This window comes from Lampetra planeri, chromosome 30 (assembly GCF_965212315.1).
Source record: "Lampetra planeri chromosome 30, kcLamPlan1.2.h2, whole genome shotgun sequence".
Lineage (NCBI taxonomy): Eukaryota > Metazoa > Chordata > Hyperoartia > Petromyzontiformes > Petromyzontidae > Lampetra > Lampetra planeri.
Genome location: NC_136136.1, coordinates 8135237 through 8161642, shown reverse-complemented (window position 1 = coordinate 8161642; position 26406 = coordinate 8135237). Strand labels below are relative to the sequence as shown.

Genomic DNA, 26406 nt, shown 5'->3' with positions numbered 1-26406 from the left:
CTGCCTACGATCGGTCCGTATGTATGTTGATGTTTGTGCAGTATGCCAAACTTCTTTCGCACCGTACGTAACCAATGGTGCTATCGGCGGTGCGGGGGAAAGACAACAAACGTCATTTCTCACCCGACACATTTTTGTTTTTGCCCTGATTTGTTTTCCTTTACCGCCTCGCCCCTTTCGTCAGGCTGGTGACCCGGCTCAACTCTGTTGTTCAAGTGAGCCATATTTTTGTTTCACTGCTCCCTCGAGTGCTCAGCCGGTCAACCAAATTAAATCGAAACTCATGCGATTGTCTCCTCCGGCAGCAGGCGCGTGGACTGACGGCGCCATGGCCCAGCCGCCGCTGGGGCCGCAGGAAACCCGGCTGCTGGCGCCGGCCGTGTTGACGCTGCTGGCGCTGCTGCTGCACCAAGCGCCTGCGCTCTGCCCCCGCCGCTGCGTCTGTCAGAACCTGTCGCCTTCCATGGCCACGCTGTGCGCCAAGAAGGGGCTCCTGGCCGTGCCGGCCACGGTGGACCGGCGCACCGTGGAGCTTCGCCTCGCCGACAACTACATCACGCGCCTGCGCCGACAGGACCTGGCCAACATGAGCGGCATGGTGGACCTGACGCTGTCGCGCAACGCCCTCGAGGAGGTCGAGGCCGGATCGTTCGCCGACCTGCGCGTGCTACGCTCGCTCTACCTGGACGGGAACCGGCTGACGAACATCAGCGCGGACACCTTGCGCGGCCTCGCCAGCCTCCGCCTCCTCACCGTGAGCTTCAACCAGCTGGATCACATCGCCGAGGGCGCCTTCGACGACTTCCTGCTCTCCATGGAGGACCTGGACCTCTCCTACAACAGCCTCGAGAAGGTGCCTTGGGAGGCCATCCAGCGCATGACCAACCTGCACGCCCTGGGCCTCGACCACAACCTGCTGGAGCGCGTGGTGGCGGGGTCGTTCGCGCACCTCTACAAGCTCGCGCGCCTCGACCTCAGCTCCAACCGCCTGCGCACGGTGGCGCCCGACCCGCTGTTCTCGAGGGCGCAGGGCGCCGGCGGGGGCCTGCTGGCCGTCAGCCTCGCCGGCAACCCGCTGCACTGCAACTGCGAGCTGCTGTGGCTGCGGCGGCAGGAGAGGCAGGACCTGCTGGAGACCTGCTCGTCGCCCGCGCACCTCTCGGGCCGCGCCTTCTGGGCCGTGGGCGAGGACGAGTTCGCGTGCGAGCCGCCGCTCATCACGCACCACACGCCGCGCCTCGTCGTGCTGGAGGGCCAGCGGGCCACGCTGCGCTGCCGCGCCGTCGGCGACCCCGAGCCGCGCGTCCACTGGCTGGCGCCCGGCGGCCGCGTCGTGGGCGCCTCGGGCCGCGCCGTCGTGCACGCCAACGGCACGCTGGAGATACTGTCGGCGTCGCCCAGGGAGGACGGCACCTTCACCTGCTTCGCCTCGAACGCCGCCGGCGAGGCCATCGCCAACGTGGAGCTCAGCATAATTCACCTGCCGCGGCCGCCGAACGAGACCGGGTGGGCGCGCGAGCCCGACCCGGGCTCCTCCGACATCGCGACGCCGAACCGGCCCTCGTCGTCCACGGGGCCCGGCACCAACGCGAGCGAGAGCAAGGCGCACCACAAGCGGCGCGTGGCGGCCGTCGACGTGGCGGCCACCTCGGCGCTGGTGCGCTGGACTGCGTGGAAGGGGATGCGCGGCGTGCGCATGTACCAGGTGCAGTACAACGGCAGCGCCGACGACTCCTACGTGTACAGGCAAGCCCCGGCGCGCGTGCAGCACACCCGGCCGTTTGTGCGTTCATTCACTCGCGCAAATTCATTCGCGACGTGTTTCATTCGTTGTGACAAGTCTTTCTTGTTTTGCTTCTTTTCTGCACGCATTGGGTTCATTCGTTATTTAATGAATTCATTGGTGCAGTCGTTGTTTCGACATGCATTGCTTCCCGTGGGTTGCAAACACTTTCTGGTGTGTTCATTCTGAGCGCCATCCGCCTCCGTACAAGTCCAGGTTCGATTCTAGCGCTTCAGTTTGCTCGGTCGCTTGCCCATCCCCGCTTCCCCTCTCTGCCACCCTCAGTTATCGCCTCCTCGCCCCGCCTTCATGCCTCTTCCCACACTCAATGGACGTAAGGCCGACATTTCGACGCAGTTGCACATCCGATCGTACCCTGCTGCGTTGATCGCGTGATTTCGGAAGAGGACGTCTCTGTAAATGGCATCGGGCTAACGAGTGCCTTAAACAAAATATCAGCAGTGTTTTTTTGCTTCTTACAAATGTGCCAAACACATAAGCCCGATCTCGCATTCCCTGGGAGGTGTCAGCGGCTCCGGTATTTTCAAACTCTGGCAGCCGTGGGGTCTTTGCCACCGCTCGTATCGCGAACGGCGTGCGGGTGTGTGGCAGCGTGCACACACGCGCACACTCATCCACGTGCCGGTCTTGCTCCACGTTGCGGTTGTAGGTGGAGAAGATGTTGCTCATATTTCTTTCTTTCCTGTAACGGGCTCATTCAAATGTCGCCTTTTTTTCTTTTCTAGCCCCGCGTGCATGCGTACGTGCACGCGCGCCCGTGTGTGATTTCAAAGGTGCGTGGGATTCATATTCTTGTTTTTTTTCGGTAAAGTCACGTAGGTAAAAAATTAAAATTAAAATAAAGTAAAAAATAAAAATCACGACGTTTCGGAGGCAACACAAGCCTCCGTCTTCAGGTGGTGTTGCCTCCGAAACGTCGTGATTTTTATTTTACTTAAATTTTAATTTTTTACCTACGTGACTTTACCGAAAAATCCCAAGAATATGAATCCTTGCAGTCACGAAAGCTTCAAATCTAGAAGTGCGTGGGATTGTGTCTTTGTGCTCGCAGGGAGTGGCCCGTGGCCCAGCAGCGGGTCCGCGGCGCTGTGTTTTGTTAATTCCTGGCGCCTTTCTTGCGCGGTGACATTTTCATAACGCCGAGCCCGGAGAACGTGACCCCTTTCCCTTGCGAGCCACCATGAAAATAACAAGACCTCAATGAGCGTTACCCCCCCTCCCTCCCCACCCCATCCCACAATGTCTGTCTGTGTATGTATATATGTGCGGTGCAATAAAAGCTTAACAGGGAGAGGGATGTAAGGAAAGAATGTGGCATCAACGCACTGCAAATTGACCGCTTAAAATACCACCAAAATCGTCCGAGGATTTGGTCGTGGAGATGAGGTGGATGATAATTGTTTTTTTACCCTACTATCTGGCAACAAAACTGACACCTTTTTACAAGGAGTCATGTTTGCATAGACCACAATACCTGCAGTCATAATGCAAACAAAAAACATAACTCTGATAATGTGCACTGTCCTTGAAGTTGATTGGTCCACACCCGAGACAGCTTTCCTTAGAGCCTAGTCTCACATGGGTTGGACCAGATGACGCCAGAGCTGTGCTTCTACGCGCCTTTTGGCGTCATCTGGTCCAACCCATGTGAGACTAAGCTCTAAGGAAAGCTGTCTCGGGTGTGGACCAATCAACTTTAAGGACAGTGCACATTATCAGAGTTATGTTTTTTGTTTGCATTATGACTGCAGGTATTGTGGTCAATGCAAACATGACTCCTTGTAAAAAAAGGTGTCACTTGTGTTGCCAGATAGAAGGGTAAAAAAACAATTATCATATTTTTACTGGCAAATGAGGTTCCAATGATGAGGTGGATGTTTTGGTGGCTGCTGCTGCTGAGGCTGTTGAAAAGCAGACGAGCGGGCCGCGAGGATGCAGGCGCTCTTCACGTCTGTGTAACTCGGCTTTATTAATAATGCAGAGCTGTGCTTCTACCGCATTATTGCGCGCACGCTCGGTACCGTTTTTCATCTCCGCGTGGGGGCTGTGTCTCCTGTAATGCAATGCGCCTGTCCCTTTCTGTTGTTGTTGTTGTTGTTGCTGTGTTGACGGGAAGTGGAGGGTTACGTGGTGCATATGGCAGATAGCTGGATGCTGTTCCAGGTGGCCTGTGCGGGAATGCGAGATGTATTTTTTAAATTGCATCGCACGCCCTCGGAATGCGAATTAATGCAGAGCGTGCAGTGCGTGCTTGGGTGCCGCAAAGTGGGAGGGAATTTGCAAAACGCAGTGACGGAGAGGGACGCTTAATTAATTATACTAATTACCTGAGGCTGGCCTGCAGGGCTATCTGTCTTTTCTGTCTGTCAGCCTGTCCGCTTGTCAATTTTAAAAAATGAACGTTCGGAGAAATAACAACATCACCCGTTTCCCTGCCCGCCACAGGGCCGTGAAGCAGATGTACAAGAGGGTGATTAAGAATTCTTTGCAATGAGCTGAAATGAATTAGAATTAACACAATTGATGTCCCTTATTTATGCCACATCGTAACTCCGGCAATTCATTTTCACTACTTCAACGCACCACCGTGGTTTTTGCTGACCTGATAGTCTGCAATTTTCATGGTCCTCCGCATCGGTTTAATGAAACCAGACAGCATAATGTGGCTTCTCTCAACATAATGACGTTAGCGAGAGTGCGGTCGGTGGAAGAAAAAAAAGCCCCCACGCAAGGAACTTGCAGGGAAATGCATCCACCGGAATTGTTGCGTTCAAAAAAAATTCAGTGAAGCGACAATCGCGTGCGTTGTTTGTGCTGCACAGAAATGGGACTTACTTCCCATTTGAAAATAATAGACAGAGCCAAAAGGGTGAAGTATCGAAGCTGCGCATCGTGAAAGCTGTATTTGCAAATGTCCCCAACGGAGGCCAGCGGCAAAATGAAATGTATCTGAGCGCACGATGGGTGATGATGATTGATAATGATTTACAAATGCAACCCTAAACTGCCGGATATATCCCTAGTCGGGACTCGCGTTAGCGCTGCCCGGACATTCAAAGGATCCACACCGTAAATAAAACATCGCGCTTTGCATGACAGAAAAGGTCAGAAGAGAGAGAAAAAATGTTTGTCTTCTTGCGCGGCCAACACGGGTCTCAGAAATATGGATCGAGCTCAGCGCTTCCTTTGAGCTGTTGCCACCACCATCGACGAAAGCCCCCCCCCCCGACCTGAAATACCTCCACTCTGGAAGATTCATAATCAGCGTGGCAGTGCTTTGAAATGCAAATGCACGGAAGGGCATAATAGTCGGCGGCGCGCTTTCTGGATAGACATATTTTTTGGCAAAGAGGCCTCTAGGGTGCCGAGAGCGGTTTGGAATTGCGGGGTAGGCTTCCGTCTCCCCAGGCAGCCCCCGAACGCCAAATGCGCGCTATCCCGTGCAACATTACGACGCGAGTAATCGCGACGGTACGACGCTGGAATGCTGATGGCACGGAAAAGCGATGTTTGTGCGCAAACAACAAGCTAACACTGTTTGCCTGTTCACCTATTTTGTCTTCTTTGCCGCTACTACGAGCATTTATTTCTGATTGGATGACTTCTTTAACACTCATCCCAGCGTTCAAAGCGATCGATTGTTTATCCGCAGCTTTATTTTATACACAAGCGACCAAACGCTTTCGGTAAACGTGCGCACGTTTCGCCGGCCCCCGTTTGTCTCGCTCGCTATCTCTTCTCGTGAGAAACTTCACTTTAAAAAGCTTCACCTGCGGTAAGTTTAATGGCCTCATACAACTGCCCCCACCCCCCCATACGCGCCAACATAACGAGCAATTACAGCCCCGTCATTAATGCAGCAAATAGCTGTTGCCATTCTGCAGCCTAAATGACTCCGCTGATCGGTCGATGGAGACATTCCTGTCAAGAGCAGCGTGGACGACGACGATGATGATGATGATGACGCATCAGTTTTGAATACATCTCAGCAAAGTGAATCATTTACAGCTTGATCCGTCGCCACTGACCTCACAATGCCTTATCAATTTGTCAATTAGTTACCAAACATTAAATGTTGCAAATGGGCCTATTTTTTTTCAACATGATTGAAACGTTCATTGTTGTGAAGTCACCTTCCTTATTAATTCACCGAATGACTCGGGACATATTAGCTCGCGCAATCTTCACACGCGCGCGCGCGCCTCTTTGCCCGGCACCACCCTGGGAAGGCGGCACCGCGGCGATTTGCTGTTTCATTTGCGGTTGCGAAAAAATAGCTCGTTCTGGCCGTTCCCCGTTAATATAAAAATAGACAACACGGTGGGACTCATCCGGATCATTCGTCACGCTCGGAGCCGATGCCGTTCTCGAGCCATTAAGATCGCGGTGCGGGGAAGCGCTCAGTGGAAGACGAATGGCTCTTGGATTGGCGCGGGGGGGGCTATGTCCAGAGCCATCATCCCGACTCTCTGCAGCACAGCTACCTTGGGGGGAGCGGTGGGGGGGGGCAATTCTTCATTCTGAGACAATGGACGCCCGCCCCAGCCATGCCCTTTTATCCTGCGAACCGCCGTAACCACACCTAAGCCCGCCCTCTCTCTCTTCCCACCAAGGGGTTCAGAGGTCGAATCCGGCAGGCCGTCCTGGTTAATACTAAAACGGGTTTGACTTGGATTTGGCCAAACATCCCCATTGCTTAAAATGTACCTGTGAATTAGTCGATTGGTATTTCGCGCAGTAACATCGCCACCCTATTGAGAAAACTTGGTAGGAGATGCCTAAAATATAGCCTTGAGGCTCAGTGAGGCTTTGCTGGGCAGACATGTGGAATCACGATAATAACAATGCTGCATTCGTATTGACAACATCATACTGCTGCCAAGTGGACGATAAATCCCGTGACATCATTTGAAGAAGGGTAGACCATTTCGTGCAAGCATCCATGGTCCCAACTTGCGAAATTTGAAACATTTACTCGCAAAAATCATTCAATTGAGAAACACGGCAATCGTTTCCACATCCCGCGAGAACTTGGCAAGACCCTCTTGAAAACGAGTCTTGAGACTCGGTGAGACTTCCCTGGGTAAACAAGAAAAGTAATCTTAGTTATATTACTTGAACAAAATAATGACACTGATAATTCGCTGTCGGGAAAAAAACCCACATTCCTTCCATCCACTCCGGGGGCAACCCCCTTCAGAATTTGATGTGGCACAAGGCTTTAAAATATGTTAATGTGGTGGAAATGGTAATAGTATGTTAATAAAACATTAAGAGAGCGCAAAACCCCCTAATTAATGTTTTATTTATGGTCGACAGTTGCTGAAAATGAACAGTTTCCCCCTTATGGCTTCATTAATCATCTCGGCTCGGCTCTTGTGTGACCCGCGCTTACAAACGGAGGGCACCTCGCACACGAGAATCAGCATCTCCTGAGCCCTGCGCCTCCTCGGCTGCTTGAATGCTGCTCGTAGAAGGGTGTTGTCTCCCCCAGACTATCAAAACTCGTACGAATCTTGAAACAAAAACGAGAAATCCGTCGCACTCTTATCCGAGCGCTTTTTTTTTCTTCTTCTTTTCTCCCACTCTGGGTCTACTTTGAAAGTATCATGCAGATAAGGGGCATCCCGAAGCCGTCCAGATACGACTCCCACGTTTCATGCCGGGGAAATTAATCGGCTGGGATGAAAAGTGAAACCTCAGAAGCCGGAGAAGGTGACCTTCTCTGCGCTGCCGTGACCTTGAGCCAATCGCATGGTTGCCACCGTCTTAGGTGCAATGAGCTGGGATGTATCGTGGGAGGAAGTGGGATATCGCACGATGTCAGAAGACGCTGGTGGGGGGGGGCGGCGCCGTGTAAATGTGTCGCGTCCCCAGTGGTGTCGTGTTATTATTGATACACCGGCTGGTTCAGTGGCAGAGGGAACAAGCTAGAAATCGGAAGGGTGTGAGTTTAAATCTTGGTTTGGATGAAATAAATCGATAGCCTGATTGTTGTTGTACTGTGAATTAAATGGCCCCTGCCATATGAAAGTGGAACTTCCAGCAGTGGCTTGGTGCTGTTAAGAAGAGATGAGGAAGCACCGACGCATCGATGCTCATCTGAGGCCGAAATCAATTTGACTGGACTTGACTTTAACCTCGTGCAGGGAAGACTTGACGATTTCCCGGGATAGCAGCCGATCCCGGGAACACGGAGAAAGGCTACGGCCCCCGGTGGTGGTGGCGCCGAATGGCCGAGTGGCCGAGAGGTCAAGAGGTCGAGAGGTCGAGCGGCTGAGCGGCCGAGCGGCTTTGCGGGCCTCTCGGTACCGCGCGTTCATCCGGGGGCGTGTCGGAAAGGCCACGACCCCGTGTCAATCGACTAATTGGCGGGGGCCCGGAGGAGACGGTTTGGATTAGCGATACTTTCGGGCCTGGTGACCGATTAGCATCCAGCAAGATCCGACTGCGGAGCCAAAATGCCGTCGAGCTGAAAGCATTCATCAGCAGGGTCCCGCGCGCTCTCCCCACGCAGACAGATTATCCCTGTCGCCAGCCGTTAGGCTGCTCATCTGGCAAGGAAAAAAAAAGCTCCTCTGCGTTTCCCCCTAATGCACTCCCTGGTCAATATTGATAAATCGTAGCAGTTTTTCGGCGATATCTTTGTTCCGTGTTCTTTACGGCCTTTCCGTTTATCTTGCCATTATCTTTGCGTCGTAAATTGAACAAATAAAGTTGTATCGAATAAACAGCAAAGAGAGCGTGGACACACGAGCTCATCCCCCGAAGCCCGCTGTTCAGACGACAGAAAATTAGAGGGTGAAGGTGGAGAGGAGCCGTAGAGGGGTTTCCGTTAGCTGACCACCGCTCCTACCTGGCACGCGGGTTGACCAGTTGGATGCACCATTAGAACCTCATTTGCCAGTAAAAAATATGATCATTGGTTTTTTACCCTTCTATCTGGGTGAACGCGCAGACCCGAGAGTTGGACGCAGGGCTGTGGCGCGCACGTTCCCTGCGAACGGAGGGCACCGCTAACGTCAACACCGCTGACCTCAACACCGCTAACCTCAACACCGCTAACCTCAACACCGCTAACCTCAACACCACTAACCTCAACACCGCTAACCTCAACACCGCTAACCTCAACACCGCTAACCTCAACTCCGCTAACCTCAACACCGCCCAGGCGCTGGGCGACTTGCGCTGCCGTCGCTTCGGCGGCGGGAGGCGCTCACTCCAGGCAGCGATGCTCATCTTTCCCCGCAATCCCCGCGCTATGAATGAATTACCGCACCGCGCTGGGGAGTTGCCGCGGCGAGCGCCGTTGCACTCCAGATTCCCAGCCGATGCCGCCGTGCAGCTTACGCAGCAACAAGAACGAGGACGGAATTCTACACGGATTGTCATGTTGCGTCATTTTCACCGCGTAATTGACGAGCCCTTGCATCCACATCAAAGCACTTCGTGCAAGTCATCAGAGACCGCAGTCTGTGAATTTGATCCTTTCATGGTCCGTATTTAGACTGCGGTTGATCTTTCTACACTCCCACAGCACTGCCATGCGCATGATCTAATCATCAATTAAAAGCTTTATTCTGATGCACAACAACAATGCAGGTAATGTCTCTAAATCCAGGTCATCCCGTACTACACTCGTTGCTTCACTGCCTTTAACGGCACTGTCACCGTTCACGGGAGCAGATATCCAGGCTGCGCGTACATTGTGCACGTGGCGAATGTCGGTTGCTGTGGTTGTCTCCGCCGAGACCCCGGCGAGGGCGGCACTGACGAGATCGGCCCCCGCGCGCACCGAGGCGGCCACGACGGCCTCGGCGTTCCGGCACCCATCGCCGTCTGCAGCTGACGGGCTGCGCGCCGACATTCGGCAAACGGGAGTCATCGGCGCAATCGGCGCGCATCCAGGCGCCGCCGCAGATCGTCGCCGACGCCTTGGCACGCGCCGAACGGAGTTGAAAGCCTCGGGCTAATTATTCATCGGCGATGTTGTTGTTCTTGTTGTGCACTTAACGCGGCGTTGCCGTAAAGCCGCGGCGACGCGGCGCGCCTCGTGAACCGCGACCTTCTGCGCCCGCTGGAAATGTCCTCGTCCTGCTTGTGTTGCGCAAGAGAGCGCCGTGCGCGCAGCCCCATCGCTGCCGGGCGCAATGGGCTCGTTCATCAACATTACCCTGGCCCCGGCTGCGGCGCAGCGGTCACGCAGACTCCAGCGGTGCCCGTCGCAGGTTGCCGTGAAGCGTCTCTGAGGTCGCTGTGGATCCATCGCCCGGTTTCCACGCCGGGGCAAGGGGCGTGCGCGAGAGAGAGACCTCGCGCCTCCTCGCCAAACATCGCCATGCCGCAAATAACTCAGAGCAGCGCGAGCGAGTCGCTTCAACACTCGGATCCTCAATGTTGCACCATCCTCTTTGGTTCTTTCGGTGAAGTCACGTAGGTAGAAAAATAATTAACAAAAAATAAAAATATATTATTTTATAATAATTTAATAATAGATTATTATTATTTTATTTCGAATTTTTCTACCTACGTGACTTTACCGAAATAACTAAAGAGTATGGATTTCTGCAGTCACGAAAGCTTCAAATCAAGATTGTTGCACCATCGTTTCTTATGTCAAGCTGCCTACGTCAAGCTCACGGCCAAACGTTTAAGGTGGCTCCTTTTAAGATGTGGCCAGATTTTAAAACAACGCGTTTTGGTTGGGGTGCAGCCATGTGACCCAGTTATTTGCACAGTGCACTACAATCCCGGCGACCTGAGTTTCATTTTTGGACATGACTAACCTCAGTGGTGAGTCATATCTGAGCCCATCCGTGGCCCCAACCACATAACCAACTCACACTGACCAGCGTTATTAAATATGGCCAACAATCTCTATGGCCAAAATTGAGTGGAGAAGTCTTCATTCGGCAGTGGATTATTCGTGTTTTAATGTTGCCTTGGTGCCTCTGTGGTAAATAATCGAGTGGCAGCCAATGAATGGAATGCATCCGATATGATGTCCACGAAAGAGATGGAGCAATGAAAATCAGTGTGTACACAGGCGCTAGGTGGATTATTAATATGAGTGAAAATTTGGATTGAGAATCGATTGGGTTTCTGTTTGTAGTGAACGCAGTGCCTCTAAGTCGCTGCAGGCTTTACATGACCCGAATTGGCAACCAATGCATCACAAATCCAATAGCATGTAATGATTTTTTTTTACACGTGAATTTCTACGCAGGCAAGGTAAAGAACGGTATGAATATCCGACCCCCCTACGCGTCCGTCGCTGCTTTTTGCCACGAACCGGGCACAGGCCACACTATCCCGAAGGTGGAGTCCACGTAGTTTTGCAAACAGCAACAAATGCATGCACCCCCTTGTCTACTCATTGAAGTTCGGTTTCAAAATCCAGGCAGCTCTCTTTAGTTAATATGCCGTGATAATTGTCTTGCATTAAAGTATGAATATTCGGATGTGACAAATGTGGGTTTTTTTGCACTTAGGCATACACAGAAATCAGCATATTATAATTTTAACGTGGTTGGAGACTAATTTAACTTTCATATGCTTCCCCGTGCCTTTAGGGAGAGGCTGAAACAAAATTAATTACAAACTGATACTATCTTATCAAGCACGCCCCGTTTAATGAAATTGTATTAGTTGCTGTAATCTACTGATTGTGTCCTGAAATTAACCTTTATATATATAAACTGAAAATGCTAAAATAAATATGAAAGCTCAACTCCTCTGGAATAGTTTTGAAGGCAAGGATTAAAAAAATAATCTGCGAAATGTTAATATCGGGTGTGTTAAGTTGTATGCATATCGATGCAGTTCAGACAAACTACGGCATTTTTTTTCGTTCATGAAAGTAGTCAGCAGGGTTTTGCGTACAGCTAACTGCTGATGAGCAGTGGTGGAGCAATGAATCGATCCATCGATGGTTTTGATTCTCAAACTTGCGGTGCACGCAGTGAATTGCGTGTGTGGGAATCGAGTCTTTCCGAACCACGCGTGTTGCACGCCAGGGATCTTCAACTGCATTTTGCATTCATTACGTGAATAGAACCGGCATGTGCTAGTGGGCCATGTGATGTCATATCACTTGAAAAATACGCTGTGGTGTCACTTACCACTGTGATGTCATACAGCCAATACATATCCCTCGTATGCATCTCTGTTATCTCCAGATCTTGCTCCGCTCTCTCTCTCTCTGCCATCTCGGCAGGCCACACTCCCAGAGCCGAACGTGAATCTATCGATCTCTGAGTGAGTCTGTGGGTCTATGAGGGTGCATGGACCTCCAGGGGAATCTATCGATCTCTGAGTAAGTCTGTGGTCTATGTGGATGCATGGTCCTCCAGGGAAATCTATCGATCCCTGAGCGAGTCTGTGGGTCTATGTGGGTGTGTGGTTCTACAGGGGAATCTATCGGTCTCTGAGTGAGTCTGTGAGTCTATGTGGGTGTATGGACCTCCAGGGGAATCTATCGATCTCTGGGTGAGTCTGTGGGTCTATGTGGATGCATGGTCCCCCAGGGAAATCTATCGATCTCTGAGTAAGTATGTGGGTCTATGTGGGTGTGTGGTTCTACAGGGGAATCTATCGATCTCTGAGTGAGTCTGTGGGTCTATGTGGGTGTATGGTTCTACAGGAAAATCCATCGATCTCTGAGTGAGTATGTGGGTCTATGTGAGTGCATGGTTTTCCAGGGGAATCTATCGATCTCTGAGTAAGTCTGTGAGTCGATGTGGGTGCATGGTTTTAAAGGGGAATCTATCGATCTCTGGGTGAGTCTGTGGGTATATGTGGATGCATGGTCCTCCAGGGAAATCTATCGATCTCTGAGTGAGTCTGTGGGTCTATGTGGGTGCATGGTTTTAAAGGGAAATATATCGATCTCTGGGTGAGTCTGTGGTCTATGTGGATGCATGGTCCTCCAGGGAAATCTATCGATCTCTTAGTGAGTCTGTGGGACTATGTGGGTGTGTGGTTCTCCAAGGGGAATCTGTAGATCTCTGAGTGAGTCTGTGAGTCTATGTGGGTGCATGGTTTTAAAGGGGAATCTATCGATCTCTGGGTAAATCTGTGGGTATATGTGGATGCATGGTCCTCCAGGGAAATCTATCGATCACTGAGTGGGTCTGTGGGTCTATGCGGGTGTGTGGTCCTCCAGCGGAATCTATAGATCTCTGAGTGAGTCTGTGGGTCTATGTGGATGTGTGGTTCTCCAAGGGGAATCTGTAGATCTCTGAGTGATTCTTATTCACCCAAATGTCCTGGTTGCCAAGTATATTTTCTGAAAACTGTGATTTTCTCTCCGGTATAAACATTTCTGGAATAAATGCTTCAACTCATGATAAGAGCGAGCGGCGGGGCTCCCCGAGTTGTGGGCGGGGCTCCCCAAGTAATGGGCGGGGCTCCCCGACTAGTGGGCGGGCTCTCCGAGTAGTGGGCGGGGCTCCCCGAGTAGTGGGCGGGGCTACCTGAGAAGTGGGCGGCGTTACCTAAGTAGAGAGCGGGGTCAATGTCAACCAGTATTCCCGCACGCTGTGTGGGTCGTGCAGTGATTGAGTGGGCGCAACTGTGTCGATGTGGGCATCGCTGGTTGAGCGAGGCTCTGCCAGCTCACCACGTGTTCTGGTTAAGCCTCCCAGAAATGTGGTAGCCCTAGTGAACAGACTCACTGCCGTCATTTGAACCTCATAGCGGGACCCGTGGTCCCATAAGCCCCCCGGCTCTCGCATAAACTGCGTTGCGACGTCATTTTATGTCTGTTGGAGGCGAACGATACGGCAATGTATTCCTCTCGACGAGCTCTACACGATGCGCTCATCAAAGTTGTGTTTCTTCTGGGCATTTGTCCTCGCTGCGCTTGGACATGGCATGAGAACAGAATGATCCGCGCCAGATGGGTCGCCGCGTTTATGTGCGCGGTGGGACGGAGTCGCCAAAAATTAATGAATTAATTACGATTTTGACTTCCGTTTTTTTGGGACCCGGGGTCCCACCATAAGGTTCTAGATTTGAAGTTTTCGTGACTGCAAGGATCCATACATACTCTTTGGTTCTTTCGGTAAAGCTACGTAGTCCCTGACGTCCACACTTATATAAACTCCTTAGCCCCGGCATTTCTACCACTTTAGTAAAAAAAATTCTAGCTGAGATTTTCACACCTGATGATGATGATTGCTTGTGTTGAAACGTCGTGATTAAATGCATATTTATTCATTTTATTTCTCTTTTTTTACCTACGTGACTTTACCGAAAGAACCAAATAGTATAGATACATTTTAATTATCGTTTCTCGAATTGAAGTGGCCGTGGTGATCTTTGTCAGCACGCCTCGCGTGTAATCCCCGTGTGTCCCCGACGCTTGAGTGAACTATCAGCCATTGAGGCCTCAGCGATCACATGGCACCCTGTCCGAGTTTGTTTGCTTAACTAACCAGATGAGAGCTCAAGAGGCCAGGAACGTCCCGTCTGTAGGAGTGACCCTGATGGTGGAGGGGTGACCTCCTACCGCTGGACAAGAACCACGTGACCGCGAGCCAAGCATGTCCAGCCGATCATGACTCGGAATACGTGATCAACCAAGTTCTGTTCTTAAAGCTTCTGCCTCCTGTGTAGGGGACTGGGTCCGACTGTGAAGGTTATTTAAATAATTTATTTTTTCATATAAATCACGGTTAACGAGCGCAGGTTCAAAGGCCCAAGACGCCAACTGTCCAGGGACACAGCGCGCGATTGAAGGTGTAATAGATACGAGTTAACGCGTTTACTTGATTGAGCAATGGTATAAGAATGTGGGAACAGAGACGATGGGAGGGAATTCCAGAGTTGAGCAGTGCCAGGGAAGACGCAGAGACAGAGAAAGCAGTGCTGTGACCTGCAGTGTGGTGACTGGGTAGGTGAGTGGATGGGTGAGTGAGTGTGTTGTTGTGACCGGCAGCGTGGTGGTTGAACACCGTGTGGGTAATATGACAGTCAGTCTGGCAGATCGAGTCCTCTAGATGGTTGGAGGAATGAATAAGTGAAGGGCACAGGAACAGCAACAATGGTAATAGCATCAGAAGAGCGATAAGGTGGCGACTAACTGGAGGTGAGCGGAGTGTTTCAGTGGTTGCTGGATCATCAATCACCCCAACTGCTGTTTGATGTTGGATCCTATCGCGTGGAGCGAAGTAGGAGCTCGGTGCTCCACCCCAGATGTGACAGCAGGATTCCAACTTCGCTCGGAATATGTTCTTTGTACAGCGGCGGTCATAATTATTCAGAAATGAGGGAGCCTTTGGCACAGCAAAAGGGACTTCCAGCAGAGAAGATCCTGGCGTTGCTCCTCAAGCCGGCAGTCGGATCCCACCGAGATGGAGCTCGGGTAAAGCCGCTGCGATTAACGGATTTTTTTTTTATTTTTTTCACTTTCAATGCTGAATTGAATTCTCAGTGGTGTGACTGCGCGTCTTCCAGTGCTGTAATTTATGCAAAGCTCAGCAAATCCCTTTTAACGCAGGAGGCTAATTTAACATCTTCCCCCGCTCCGCCTGCCCCCCCCCCACCAGGTTACTCGACATGAATAATGCGCGCGAGCTCGCGATTGGCTGCCCCGTGCCCTCCATAAAATTGCAAAAGATCTACCCCGGAGAGAGAGAAGAGAGAGGCCTCCGCTTCTCCTCTCCCCTCTCTCTCTCTGTCATCGCTCTGAACCGCTGCCTTCTCCTCCAGCAAACCACGGCCCCGTTGACGGAGCCCGTGGTCATATCACTAACCCGCAAAAACTCAATACTTGTCGATGACCCTGCCATCTAGAGTTGTCCCCCCCCACCCCACCCTCCTGTCCATCTGCACTGGTGACGTCCTTTCCTTTTCTTAAGTCCAGGATGAAGGCCCTCCTCTTCTACCTGAGAGTCGTGATGCCTTCGATGGGTTGCGCTCCTCACATTTCCACCTCCATCCCCGCCTCTCATATCCCCACCACTATCACTGAGCGCTAGCGCTGTGCAACAGCCCACGACCGCATCACCTCTGGTTGACATATCTCGGAAGCTGAGACTGGCTCGTGCTTAGGTTGAGATCCCGAGCGCTGTCGGCATCAACTCGCGAAATGTTCTGGAGATGGCAGTATAGCCAAGGATTATTGAACCGAGCTGTGCAGGGATGTATCTCCTTATATGCTGTTGCGCGGCAGGGTGGGCCAATCGTAATATGTGTGCCTCACAGCAAGATGTTCCTGGGTTCGATTCCCGAAGCGGGCCACTTTGTATGGGGTTTGTATGTTCCCTAGCTTTCTGCATGGGTTTTCTCCGGCTTCTCCATTTTTCTCCCATAGCGAACATAAAACCACCGCACAATATCACCGGCATTGGCCAAAACATCCCAACGCTGAACAATTACCTGCAAATGACTCAATTGGGATTGCACACAGCAGCAACATCGCCTCAGTCTTACGTAAACTTGGCAGGACCCTCCTGAGGATGAGTCTCGAGACTCGATGAGAATTTTCTGGATAAGGGCGTTCTAATTACCGACTCGCTTCGGGAGCTGCGGTCGAATTCCCGCGAACCACCGATGCCACGTACATTGCGTTCACAATGGCAGGTTCATCTTCTTGGTTCTTTCAGTAAAGTCACGTAGAAGGGAAATACAAAAATAAAAAACATAATAAAATACAATTCTCACGACGTTTCGGCCACAACGCAAGCAGCCGTCATCAGGTGTTCATTCAGACGCTGTCTTTCCGACAGACCTGTTCTTCACCTGAGGACGGCTGCTTGCATTGTGGCCGAAACGTCGTGAGAATTGTATTTTATTATGTTTTATTTGTTTTATTTTATTATTTCCCTTCTACGTGACGTTACCGAAAGAACCAAGAAGATGAATCCCTGCAGTCACGAAAGCTTTAAATCGAACAATGCCAGGATTCTCGATGCGTTCTGCTTGCTCCTTCAAGCCAGGCCCCGTCCGATGCAAGAGGAGGCGTCTGCGTGGCGTTACGCAATTTGACATCCACCGGTTGTTATCGGGATGCGTTATACTGCTTTATACTGTATACGATGTATGTATAAATACACAGGACCTTCAGAGAGGTTTCGAGATCAGAGCAGTAAAACTGCCATAGCCATCTATCAATATAATGCAATCGTATTATTTATTGTCGTGGAACATTGAGAAACTAAAATGACGACGAACTTCGGACTCGCGGGACCACCACGGGAAGGGGAGTAGAATCGATTACACTGGTCAACACACTTTTTCTGGCATAAGGTTTTCCAACGGGTTTAATGTAATTTTGGGGTGCTGATTCCAAATCTGGCATCAGTTTTTGTCTATCACATCAGGTTTTTTAGATATCAAATATTCGATTTTCAATAAAAATTGCAGAAGAAAAATATTAAATAAATGTGGATATCTACATAAAATGATATTATAAATACACTATCCTCAAACTGCAGCACCATATTTTAACACTAAAGCAGTCACTGACTCGCAACAACTTGCAATCATAAGTGACAGAGTTAATTTCGGGTAAAATCAATGAAAACGGGGTATGCCGATAGCATAAAAATGAGATGTGATAGAGCAAATCTGAGATCAGATTTGGAATCAGCACCCTGAAATTGTATCCAGGCCAGAACATTTTTTATTTTTTTTGTTGACCAGTGTTATGTAAGGTGTGGGATGATGTAAGATTTGGGATGATGTAAGGTTTGGGCTGATGTAAGGTGTGGTATGTCAGGTGTGGGATGATGTCAGGTGTGGGAACTGGGAAAGGAACGGGAGAGGGACTCGAGAAGAGACGTAGATGATAGAATATGATTTAGAGAAACGGGAGCACACGCTCAGGAAAGGTGAGTATTGGCGGTGGGTCGCGCCAGACACAGATTCGCATACCTACTCGCTACTGATGTTAGCCGTGCCTGGGAATAGAGCTCGGGTCGCCGGGTTCATCGGTTGCCAAACCAGGGACCCATCTATTCACCTCAATCTGACGTTAAGCGTATTGCGAAGTGTGTAGTTACGTGCTAATGGAATAAGTGCATTGGTGTCAGGGTTTACGACACGAGAACGTAATGTTGGTGTTTGAGTGATGGTAATCATTATTATTTTCCTATTATCTGTACGGTGGCTCTCGTAAAGTGTCAAAGTTTATTACATGCAATCTCATTTGCGTTTTTTGTTATTTTAGTCGCGTTAACAAAAAATGTTAGTCAGGCCTACTCAAGAAAATGGTTTACAGATAATTAGGTTTCACGTTGCCCCGGTGGTGAGAGAAACGTGGCCGAGACCTGTCGATGTTGCCGCCCGTCAGTCTCGCGATCGAGCCGAGTCGGTCGCCCTGGTTAATACTGCGCCGTCTTATTCGCAGTGTCAATGTTAAAACAACAACAACAACAACAACAAAAACAACCCATTGAAAGGGAGCAGGCCGTTGTGTGCCAGCTTCACGGTCCAAATTTTCCAACTTTGAAAGTTAATCGCAAGTGATTCTGCAAACAACGTTGCGGTGTACAGGGTGGTTGTGACTTCATCATCATCATCATCTGCGTGGGACGCTTCACTGGAATTCATGATGCGCAGCACTTCGCTCTCGCGAGCCTGACAAACAGCCGCGGCAGCAGAATTCCACTTGCCGATGGCATTACGAGGAGAAGTAAAAGACTCTTAAATATTTGAGAAGGGGCAGTATTTGTTTATTGCGATTTCGCTGACACCAGCCGATGAGAAGAGCGAGCGACGAGGCCTTGCTTACGCGGCCACGTTCTGCAACGGAGAGCGGCGACTGCAACTCTCACGCGCTCGTTTTGTTGCAGCAATCCGCTCCCCGTGGCGAGGACGTCGCGCTGTTTATGCTGCAAACAGCAAAAAAAGCATGAAAGTGATAATCTTATGGCGGCTTTTTGTTGTTGTTTTGGTTTGGATTTTTTTTTTTACTTTTTTGCTCGGTTAACAGCAGATACAATAAATACGTGACTTACTGGCGCCGTCACACATGACACCACGCAAATGATGGGGAGGGGAGGAGAGGGGCGGCGGCGGGGAGCAGCGTCTCGAGAAGCCTCGAGCCAAATCGGAGAAAGCCATTCTGACGATCTGCTCCGGTCGCCCTGAGCACGTTCGCTCGGAAATGAACGCGCCCGCTCGATAATGAATTGCCGAAAAATTGTGACTACTGCAGCAATTTCACCCCCCCCCATTTTCCTGCCCCCGCGGAGCCGTCAGCGAGGGGGCCCTCCTCGCCACCGTCATCGCTCACGCGGCAGCGATCCGCGGCTATTTCTCCGCGGCGCGGGGGGTAATGCCTCCGCTCCGAAACGCAAACCTGATGACCGTCACCGCCGCTGCGGCGGCGATGCACAAACGTGCGGCTTTACCGCTCTCCTCTAAGTAACAACATAAATTGCGGCGTGCGATCCATGCGCGCGCGCGCCTCTCTCTCTTTCACGGCGCGGCGAGCGCACGCGCGCGGCCCGTGACTCACCCGTCAATCACGCCTCGGCCTCCATCAGCTTCTCATTTAGATTAATGTCAAGATTTGCCAAACCTGCACCCCCCCCCCCCATACACACACACCCTGCGCTCCCGGCAGCCGTGCCGCTGCGATGTTTAAACGTAATGGTGTTTCCGGACCCAGTATTTCCCACCCTGCACTTATCTCCCCAGCAGGGACACATTGTGTATGCGTGTGCGCGATGACAATGCCCAGCGGTTCTGGCGTCGACATTGCGAGCGTGTCGTCTTATCGCCGTCGTTCTATAAAGTTAGGGCAAAGGCGCAGACCTGCGAATGCTCGCTCACGCCACTGCTGGAGGAAGAGGCTTCGTTAGAGAGACCTCTAGATAGCCCTTAAAGGAAAAAATGTCTCGCGTCTTGCATGCTGGATAGACGTGTTGGAAGATGTGGGAGTAGCCACACTTTACCCCGCTACACGCGACCTGGCAATCGACTGACTGTGAACATACCCCGCTATTGTTATGGGTGGAAAGAGGAAAATCGGCGACCTCTGGGTTGCAACTACAATGCTCAAAGCGTGACACCGCTGTGGCAGCGCCCCTGCCATTAAAACAGCAACGACTACGGTATTGATGACGGTGGCCATCTCGCGTGCGTGTGTGTGTTCACGTGTATGTGTGCGTGTGTGTGCACGTGTGTGTGTGTGTGCACGTGTATGTGTGCGCGTGTGTGTGCACGTGTATGTGTGTGCACGTGCGTGTGTATGTGTGTGCGTGTGTATGTGTACACGTGCGTGCGTGACCCCCGACCCTGCAGGATGATGTCTCCGGGCAGCAGCTCGTGCCTCATCACGGGGCTGCTGCCGGGCGTCGGGTACCAGGTGTGCGTGCTCGCCATCTACTACGACGGCACCATCGTGCCCTCGGTGGCCGCCACGCGCCTGCTGGGCTGCGTCGACTTCGTGACGGAGGATACCGGCGACGGCGACTCCCATCTCTGCTCCTCCTCCATCGCCTCCTCCATGGCCAACGGCGGCGCCATCATGCCGGGCCAGCTGCTCGGAGGCACCATGATCATCATCATCGGAGGCATCATCGTGGCCTGCCTGCTCGTCTTCACCGTCATCCTCGTCATCGGCTACAAAGCCTGCGCCGCCAACGACGGCACCACCAAGACGTCGAGCCGGGCGAACGGCGCCGGGGCGACCGCTGCCGGCGGCACCTCGGGCCCTGCCGGCGCGGCCGACGGCTACTCCGCCGCGACCGCCGTGGCCGCGTGCCACCCCAACAGCAACAGCAGCAACAGCAACGGCAACAACGGCGCAGCGGCGGCCCCCGCGGGACTGCCGGCGCAGGCCAGCTACGGCGACGTGGTGCGTGAGCTGAACCAGCTGAAGCTCGCCAAACCGCCCGACCCAGCGTGCGACGTGAAGCCGGCCACGCTGCCACGCGCGCCGCGCACCGCGCGACTCGGCGCCGATCTGGAGGCCGAGTCGCCGGCTGCTGCGGCTGCTGCTGCGGCTGCTACGGCGGAACGCGCCACGCTGCCGCGACGGCTCGCAGCGCACCGGAGGTCCGTAACGTCGATGCCGCAGCGCTCGGGGGACGTTTCTCCGGCGGACGGATCGACGACGCGTGCGGTGTGGCCGCGCGGGGACGGGCGCAGGGCGACGCGCAGCTTGTCGTTCGACGGCGGCAGCTTCCCCCACGGAGTCCCCCCGCTCGGGCTGAGCGGCGCGGGGCAGCCCCGGCGGGCGGGCGGCATGTGGACCAAGCGAAGCATGTCTGTCAACGGGATGGTGCCCAGCGTTGAGGACGGGAAGTTGTCCGGACGCAAAGCCATCTTCAGCAGCTCCGACTGGATCCTCGAGAGCACTGTATGAGCGCAGGGCAGCGGCGCTCGCAAAAAAACGAGAGCGGCGAGTGACGGACGAACCCCCCCCCCCCCCCCGCGTTTGGGAATACGTCAGCGGAGATAACAAGAGCACAGGAAGGACACTGCGACAGCAAATGTAACCAGAGATTTAAATAAAGTAAAAAAGATGAAATATATTGTAACAGTATTTAAGGCTTCAGTGGCTCGCTCAGATTTTTGAAAGCATGCACCATCTACGAAGCGCCTTTACCCCAGGAGAGCGTGCGCGTGTCTGGCCATGAGTCGCCATCGCCCCCCCCCACCCACCCCCCAGCGTCAACGCGCCCCGTTCCGGCCATCGCATCAACCTCGGCGCGTCGGGGAGTGGGTATAGGCAGCGACCCGCGAATAAACCCGTTTACAGAGTAGCAGATGTATGATTTGTCCGTGGGCACGACGGTATGCAAGAGTGACGAGCGAGCGAGCGACTCGAGGTGGAGGTGGCTCCCGTAGCTTGTGCTGGCACTCCACTCCCCAACGCCCCCGAGTTTCCGGGCCAGCGCCTTCTTCATATTCTTCTTCTCCTTCTGTGCAATACGCGGAGCCGCGCAGAGCGAGCCCGAGTCCTTGGGAGCACCAGCGAGCAAAGAGGGCGGCTTTGCGCTTGGCCGGGCAGCACACCGGCCCAAGCAGTTTCCTCGACAAGAGAATGCAAATAAAATGATAACGACGACGACGATGATGATGATGATAATGACGATGGTGATTTAAAAAAAAAAATGCAAAATTTTGGCAATGTACAACGGCCTGCATATAAACACAGCGGTTGTAACTAACGGTCGATGTTTTTTTTGTGTGTGTGGAGTCATTCCGATGTCACGCTCGTCGTTCGCAAGCGACTCCTCCTTGCCTGGTGGATGGGGCTAAGGGAGGAGGGAGCTTGGGACAGTCTGATGCCCCTTACCGTTCTATTTGTGTGATTCCGGGAGGCAGTCCGCTACTTGCTGCTTTGCAGCCTCGCTACGAGCATCGCTAAATGGGATGAGTTGATCGACTACTTAATTTATATTTTCAATCTTGCAGTTTACTCAAGTGCTATATATTTGTCAACTGCCAAGAGGGGAAGGAGCGGCTGCGATTTCGTTTTGTATTCTACTCCCCGCGAAGGTAGAATGTGCGAGTCATTAAATTGACCCTATTGTGTTTCGGTAAAGAGATGTGGACCCACTGTCGTGTACATTATGTCAACACGGGGCCAGGTGTACATATGGTGCTTTTTAAAAGTGGATTAATCAGTTCGCGTGTTGCGGTCAGTGCTTGAATGTTGGTTCTTTTGGAGCGATGGTGGTAACTTCCTTGGTGTACAAAGTGAAGTAAACTCGATGTAAATACTTCTCTCCGTCATTATTACCACCGGTGCCACGCGTAACACGCACACACACACACACGAAGACAACGATCCCCCCTGTATAGCCTTTAACTGTTGGGCTAAGGTGCTATTAGCGAGCACCTATTATGCATATATACATAGCACACGCATGCGCCACTGTCGCCAATGTTCACAACTCTGCGAGTTCGTCACCAGATCGAGCGATTTTAGCGATTTCCCGAGAGGCAACATGTTGCCAGCGACATGCCCAGAACGGCTTTCTGAGACCGACCCATGAGGGCGATTTCAGAGCCGACTCCGCGTGCGGCTAACAATTCGTCGATCGTTCGGTGACAATTTTTTTTCATTCGTCGAACAAGTCCGACTTCACGACTTCTTGTCGCTAGTTGGCAACACTGGCTCACGCGACTGCGTTCGGAGTCGCGTGAGAGGGCAGCGAGGCAGGCACGACTCCCCGCTCCCTGGGGCACCAGCTGCTCCAAAAGCAACGCTGGTTCCGGAACCCGGGGTTGCACACCTGGGAAATCAGTTGCACTCAACTGGGTCGCACGCAACTGAAATCGATTGCACGTGGACGTCCCCGCAAGCAGTTGCGCAACCGCTTGCTCACCGCGGATTGCGGACTCTGTTCGCTCGACTCGTAGGGACGCATTCCATTGCGGGCTTCTTATTGGCGGGAGCTGTGATCGATCACCGCCATCCTGGAAAGCGCCGTCCGATTTCCTTGTTGGGCAAAAAACTGTCTCAAGAATAGAGGTTCTGCCCCGCTCACATGTGGACAGAGCTGCCGCGCGATGATTGCCAGAGATCGATTGGGGTCGCGGGGACCGATCGCCCCGGGGCGGTCGTGCCATCCCCCCTCCCCCACCGGCCGGGGGTGCCCACCACCCTCCTTCCCATGTGGAAGGGGCCCACAGAGCAACCTGCCACCCCACCCCCCCCTCCAGCCCCCAAGCCGTTGGAAAACAAACGCACAAATTTGAAAAACATTGGAGGGAAATATTAAAGTTGGATCCGTTTTTTGACGTCTCCCATCCAAGAGCCATCACCTTCTTTCAAGATTAATCGTGTTTTTGCTTTTGGTTCTCTCAGCTCATTAATCTGAGCAACATCAGGGCTGGCAGTAGTTAGCCGTGTAATTAGACGACACCAATTAGTCGCGTGTAATTAACAGGCGCGCTCGTCATTATCTCGCGCCAGCATTGAGAGACGCCCTGCCCGTGCCGTCCTCTCTGCGCGCGGATATCTAATTGGCGCTATTAATTGGAAAGCGACTTTACGGGTGCGTGTGTGTGTGTGTTTTTTTTGAAGCCTCAAAAGAAAGTGAATTACTTTTTTTTAATTAAAATTGAATTATTGTGCGGGGCGAACAGGCGCGGGTGAGAATTGGAAATCGGTAGCCGTGAGGAGTCGCGAAGAGACCCCCTCGTCTTGCCGGAAGCAGCAGGGGCACTGTCAAGCAACAACTCATTAATGACATGCATCGTCAGAGGAGTTGCGTAAACTGTTGTGTTCGTTTAATTAAGCAACAAGTTGCATGCGACAGAATCGGACTCGGATAAAAAAAAAACACACACACACGCATACGAGGACGTTTCTACAACCAGTTGCGAGCAGTTGCGCAACCGGTTGCTTACAGTGGAGACTGACACTTGTAAGCACCGATCTGCTTGGCGATTCGTCGCCACGTGTTTTATTATACGGCGCACAATTTCGAACTGTGAATTGGTTGTTGCGATCTCTGGCTTATTTTTTTTATTAAATTCGCACGTCCACTCGCTCAGATGTGGACAAAGCAGCTGCAGGCGGCTATGTTGCGCGATGGCCTCGAGGGCGTTTGGTTGGGAGGAGGAGGCGGTAGGAGGAGGGAGGAGGAGGAAGGAGGAGGGAGGAGGGAGGAGGAGGAGGGAGGAGGAGGAGGGAGGAGGAGGAGGGAGGAGGAGGAGGGAGGAGGAGGGATGAGGAGGGATGAGGAGGGGGGAGGAGGAGGCGGGAGGAGGGGGAAGAAGGAGGAGGGAGGAGGAGTTAGAAGGGAGAAGGAGGGAGGAGGAGGTGGGAGGAAGAGGTGGGAGGAGGAGGAGGACCCGGCTTTGGGACTGCGGGCGATCGAAACCCATCGATGAACGACGCTGCGAGCCAGCGACGGCGCCTGGAGGAGAGAAACTCCGACAGCCCGGAGCGATTTCCGTGAAAATGAAACTGGTCGCTGGCGTGAGTTGTCGCGCTTGTTCTGCCCAAATTATCCGATGTCCTCTCGGCTCGTACCGCGGGCGTCGTTCACCGCGATGCCCGACGTTTCGCTGCACGTCGCCGGGAGCTTCTTTATCGTGCCAACACAGCCGCGGTACAACACCGCGTTTCCGCATGCTCTGGCAGTCGGACCCACGCCAGCCCCCACCGCCACCGTCTGTATTGCGGCGCGCGGCTCATTAAGGAGGGGGGCGAGCCGTTGGCTCCGATTCCAGGTCCGCGGGGCCCTCTTGCGCAGCGCAGCCAGGCTTCTTGTGGCCATCGATCCGCCCATTAGTTGACGTTGCGCCCAGGCAACGCACCACCGCAGCCACGTGGGAGCCAGAGCAAGGCTCTACCGGATTCAGCGCACCGAGTTGCACCCGTGACGAGGCCATCTGACAGCTTGGTGCACTTGGCCTTCAACTTGATCATCATCTTCTTGGTTCTTTCGGTAAAGTCACGTAGAATAGAAATAATAAAATAATAAAAAATTAAATAATTCTCACGACGTAAAATAATTCTCACGACGTTTCGGCCACAACGCAAGCAGCTGTCATCAGGTGAAGAACAGGTCTGTCTTCTCGACAGACCTGTTCTTATTATTATTTCCATTCTACGTGACTTTACCGAAAGAACCAAGAAGAGGAATCCCTGCAGTCACGAAAGCTTTAAATCGAAATTGATCATCATCACCAACAGGCGTGGTCCATCCACTGCTGGATGAAGGCCTCTCTCCAAGACGTCAACACCTCTCGCGATCCTGCGACGAGTTTGTCCGCCGAACACAAGCACGCGAGCACATTTACATCGCTCCATCTCCGCGGTCGAGGGGCCCCTTGGACGCGTTCCATCTCCTGGCTGTCATTATTCTTGACCGTCGGCCATCGTCCGTCGTAGCTCCAACGTGCGCTGCCCAGGTCCACTCACTTTTATTTCATCATTATTTGAGTGGTGTCTTTGCCATGCGTGTGTTCTCTCATCCGCGCGTTCCCGTTTCTGTCTCTCGGTCTAGCAGCAAGTCGCCGCTAGAACGCGCGCCGCCGCGATCATTCTTCACGGGCTTTGAGCAATTGTTCTCTGAAACGACGGAGGTGGGGGGGGGGCAATTTACCAAGATGTTGTAACCGTCGGCTGATAAGAATTGCCACCGTTCATCACGCTCCGCGAAATTGGCTCCTTCCAGCCGAACCCCTAACAAAAAAACCACACACACACAAAACAACCATCGCGGAATCAGCGAAAAGGGGAGACATTGGCGCGCACTCGTTTTCCCTGCTACACATTCGACTGCCAGGGACAACAAAGGCAACAGCACGCGGCCACAAAACTCCGCCTGGCATTGTTCTATTACATCCACTGTCGTGCCAGCGCAGCGGACCGAGAGCTGCACGACAACTACCTGTGCGGAGGTGGTGGTGGTGAGGGGGGAAGACGACATGAGAAGAGATGAACGCCCAAGTCGTTTGAAGTCACGCGGCTCGTGGTTTTGCAGCGCAAACGCGACTGGCAACGTAGCGGGTTCAGTGCCACGTGGAGCCGCCCCCCCCGCCACCCCCCCTGATTGCTGGGCTATTGCGGGTATTTTACACATTAAACAAAAGCAAGCTGCCCTGCAATCTGTGCAGTCGATCGCCCGGGTCCGATGTGTATTGTTTTTCGAATAACGTTCAGTGTTTAATGCTCACGT

General features: G+C 52.6%; 1 protein-coding gene across 1 annotated transcript; it reads left to right on the top strand.

The window, feature by feature from the left end:
- Positions 1-327: 327 nt before the first annotated feature.
- Positions 328-21375, top strand: LOC144728720 (leucine-rich repeat and fibronectin type III domain-containing protein 1-like). Its single transcript, XM_078608328.1, has 2 exons — positions 328-1746; positions 20060-21375. Exons 1-2 carry the CDS (start codon positions 329-331, stop codon positions 21123-21125), a joined length of 2484 nt encoding a protein of 827 aa, XP_078464454.1. The 5' UTR covers position 328; the 3' UTR covers positions 21126-21375.
- The last annotated feature ends 5031 nt before the right edge of the window (positions 21376-26406 follow it).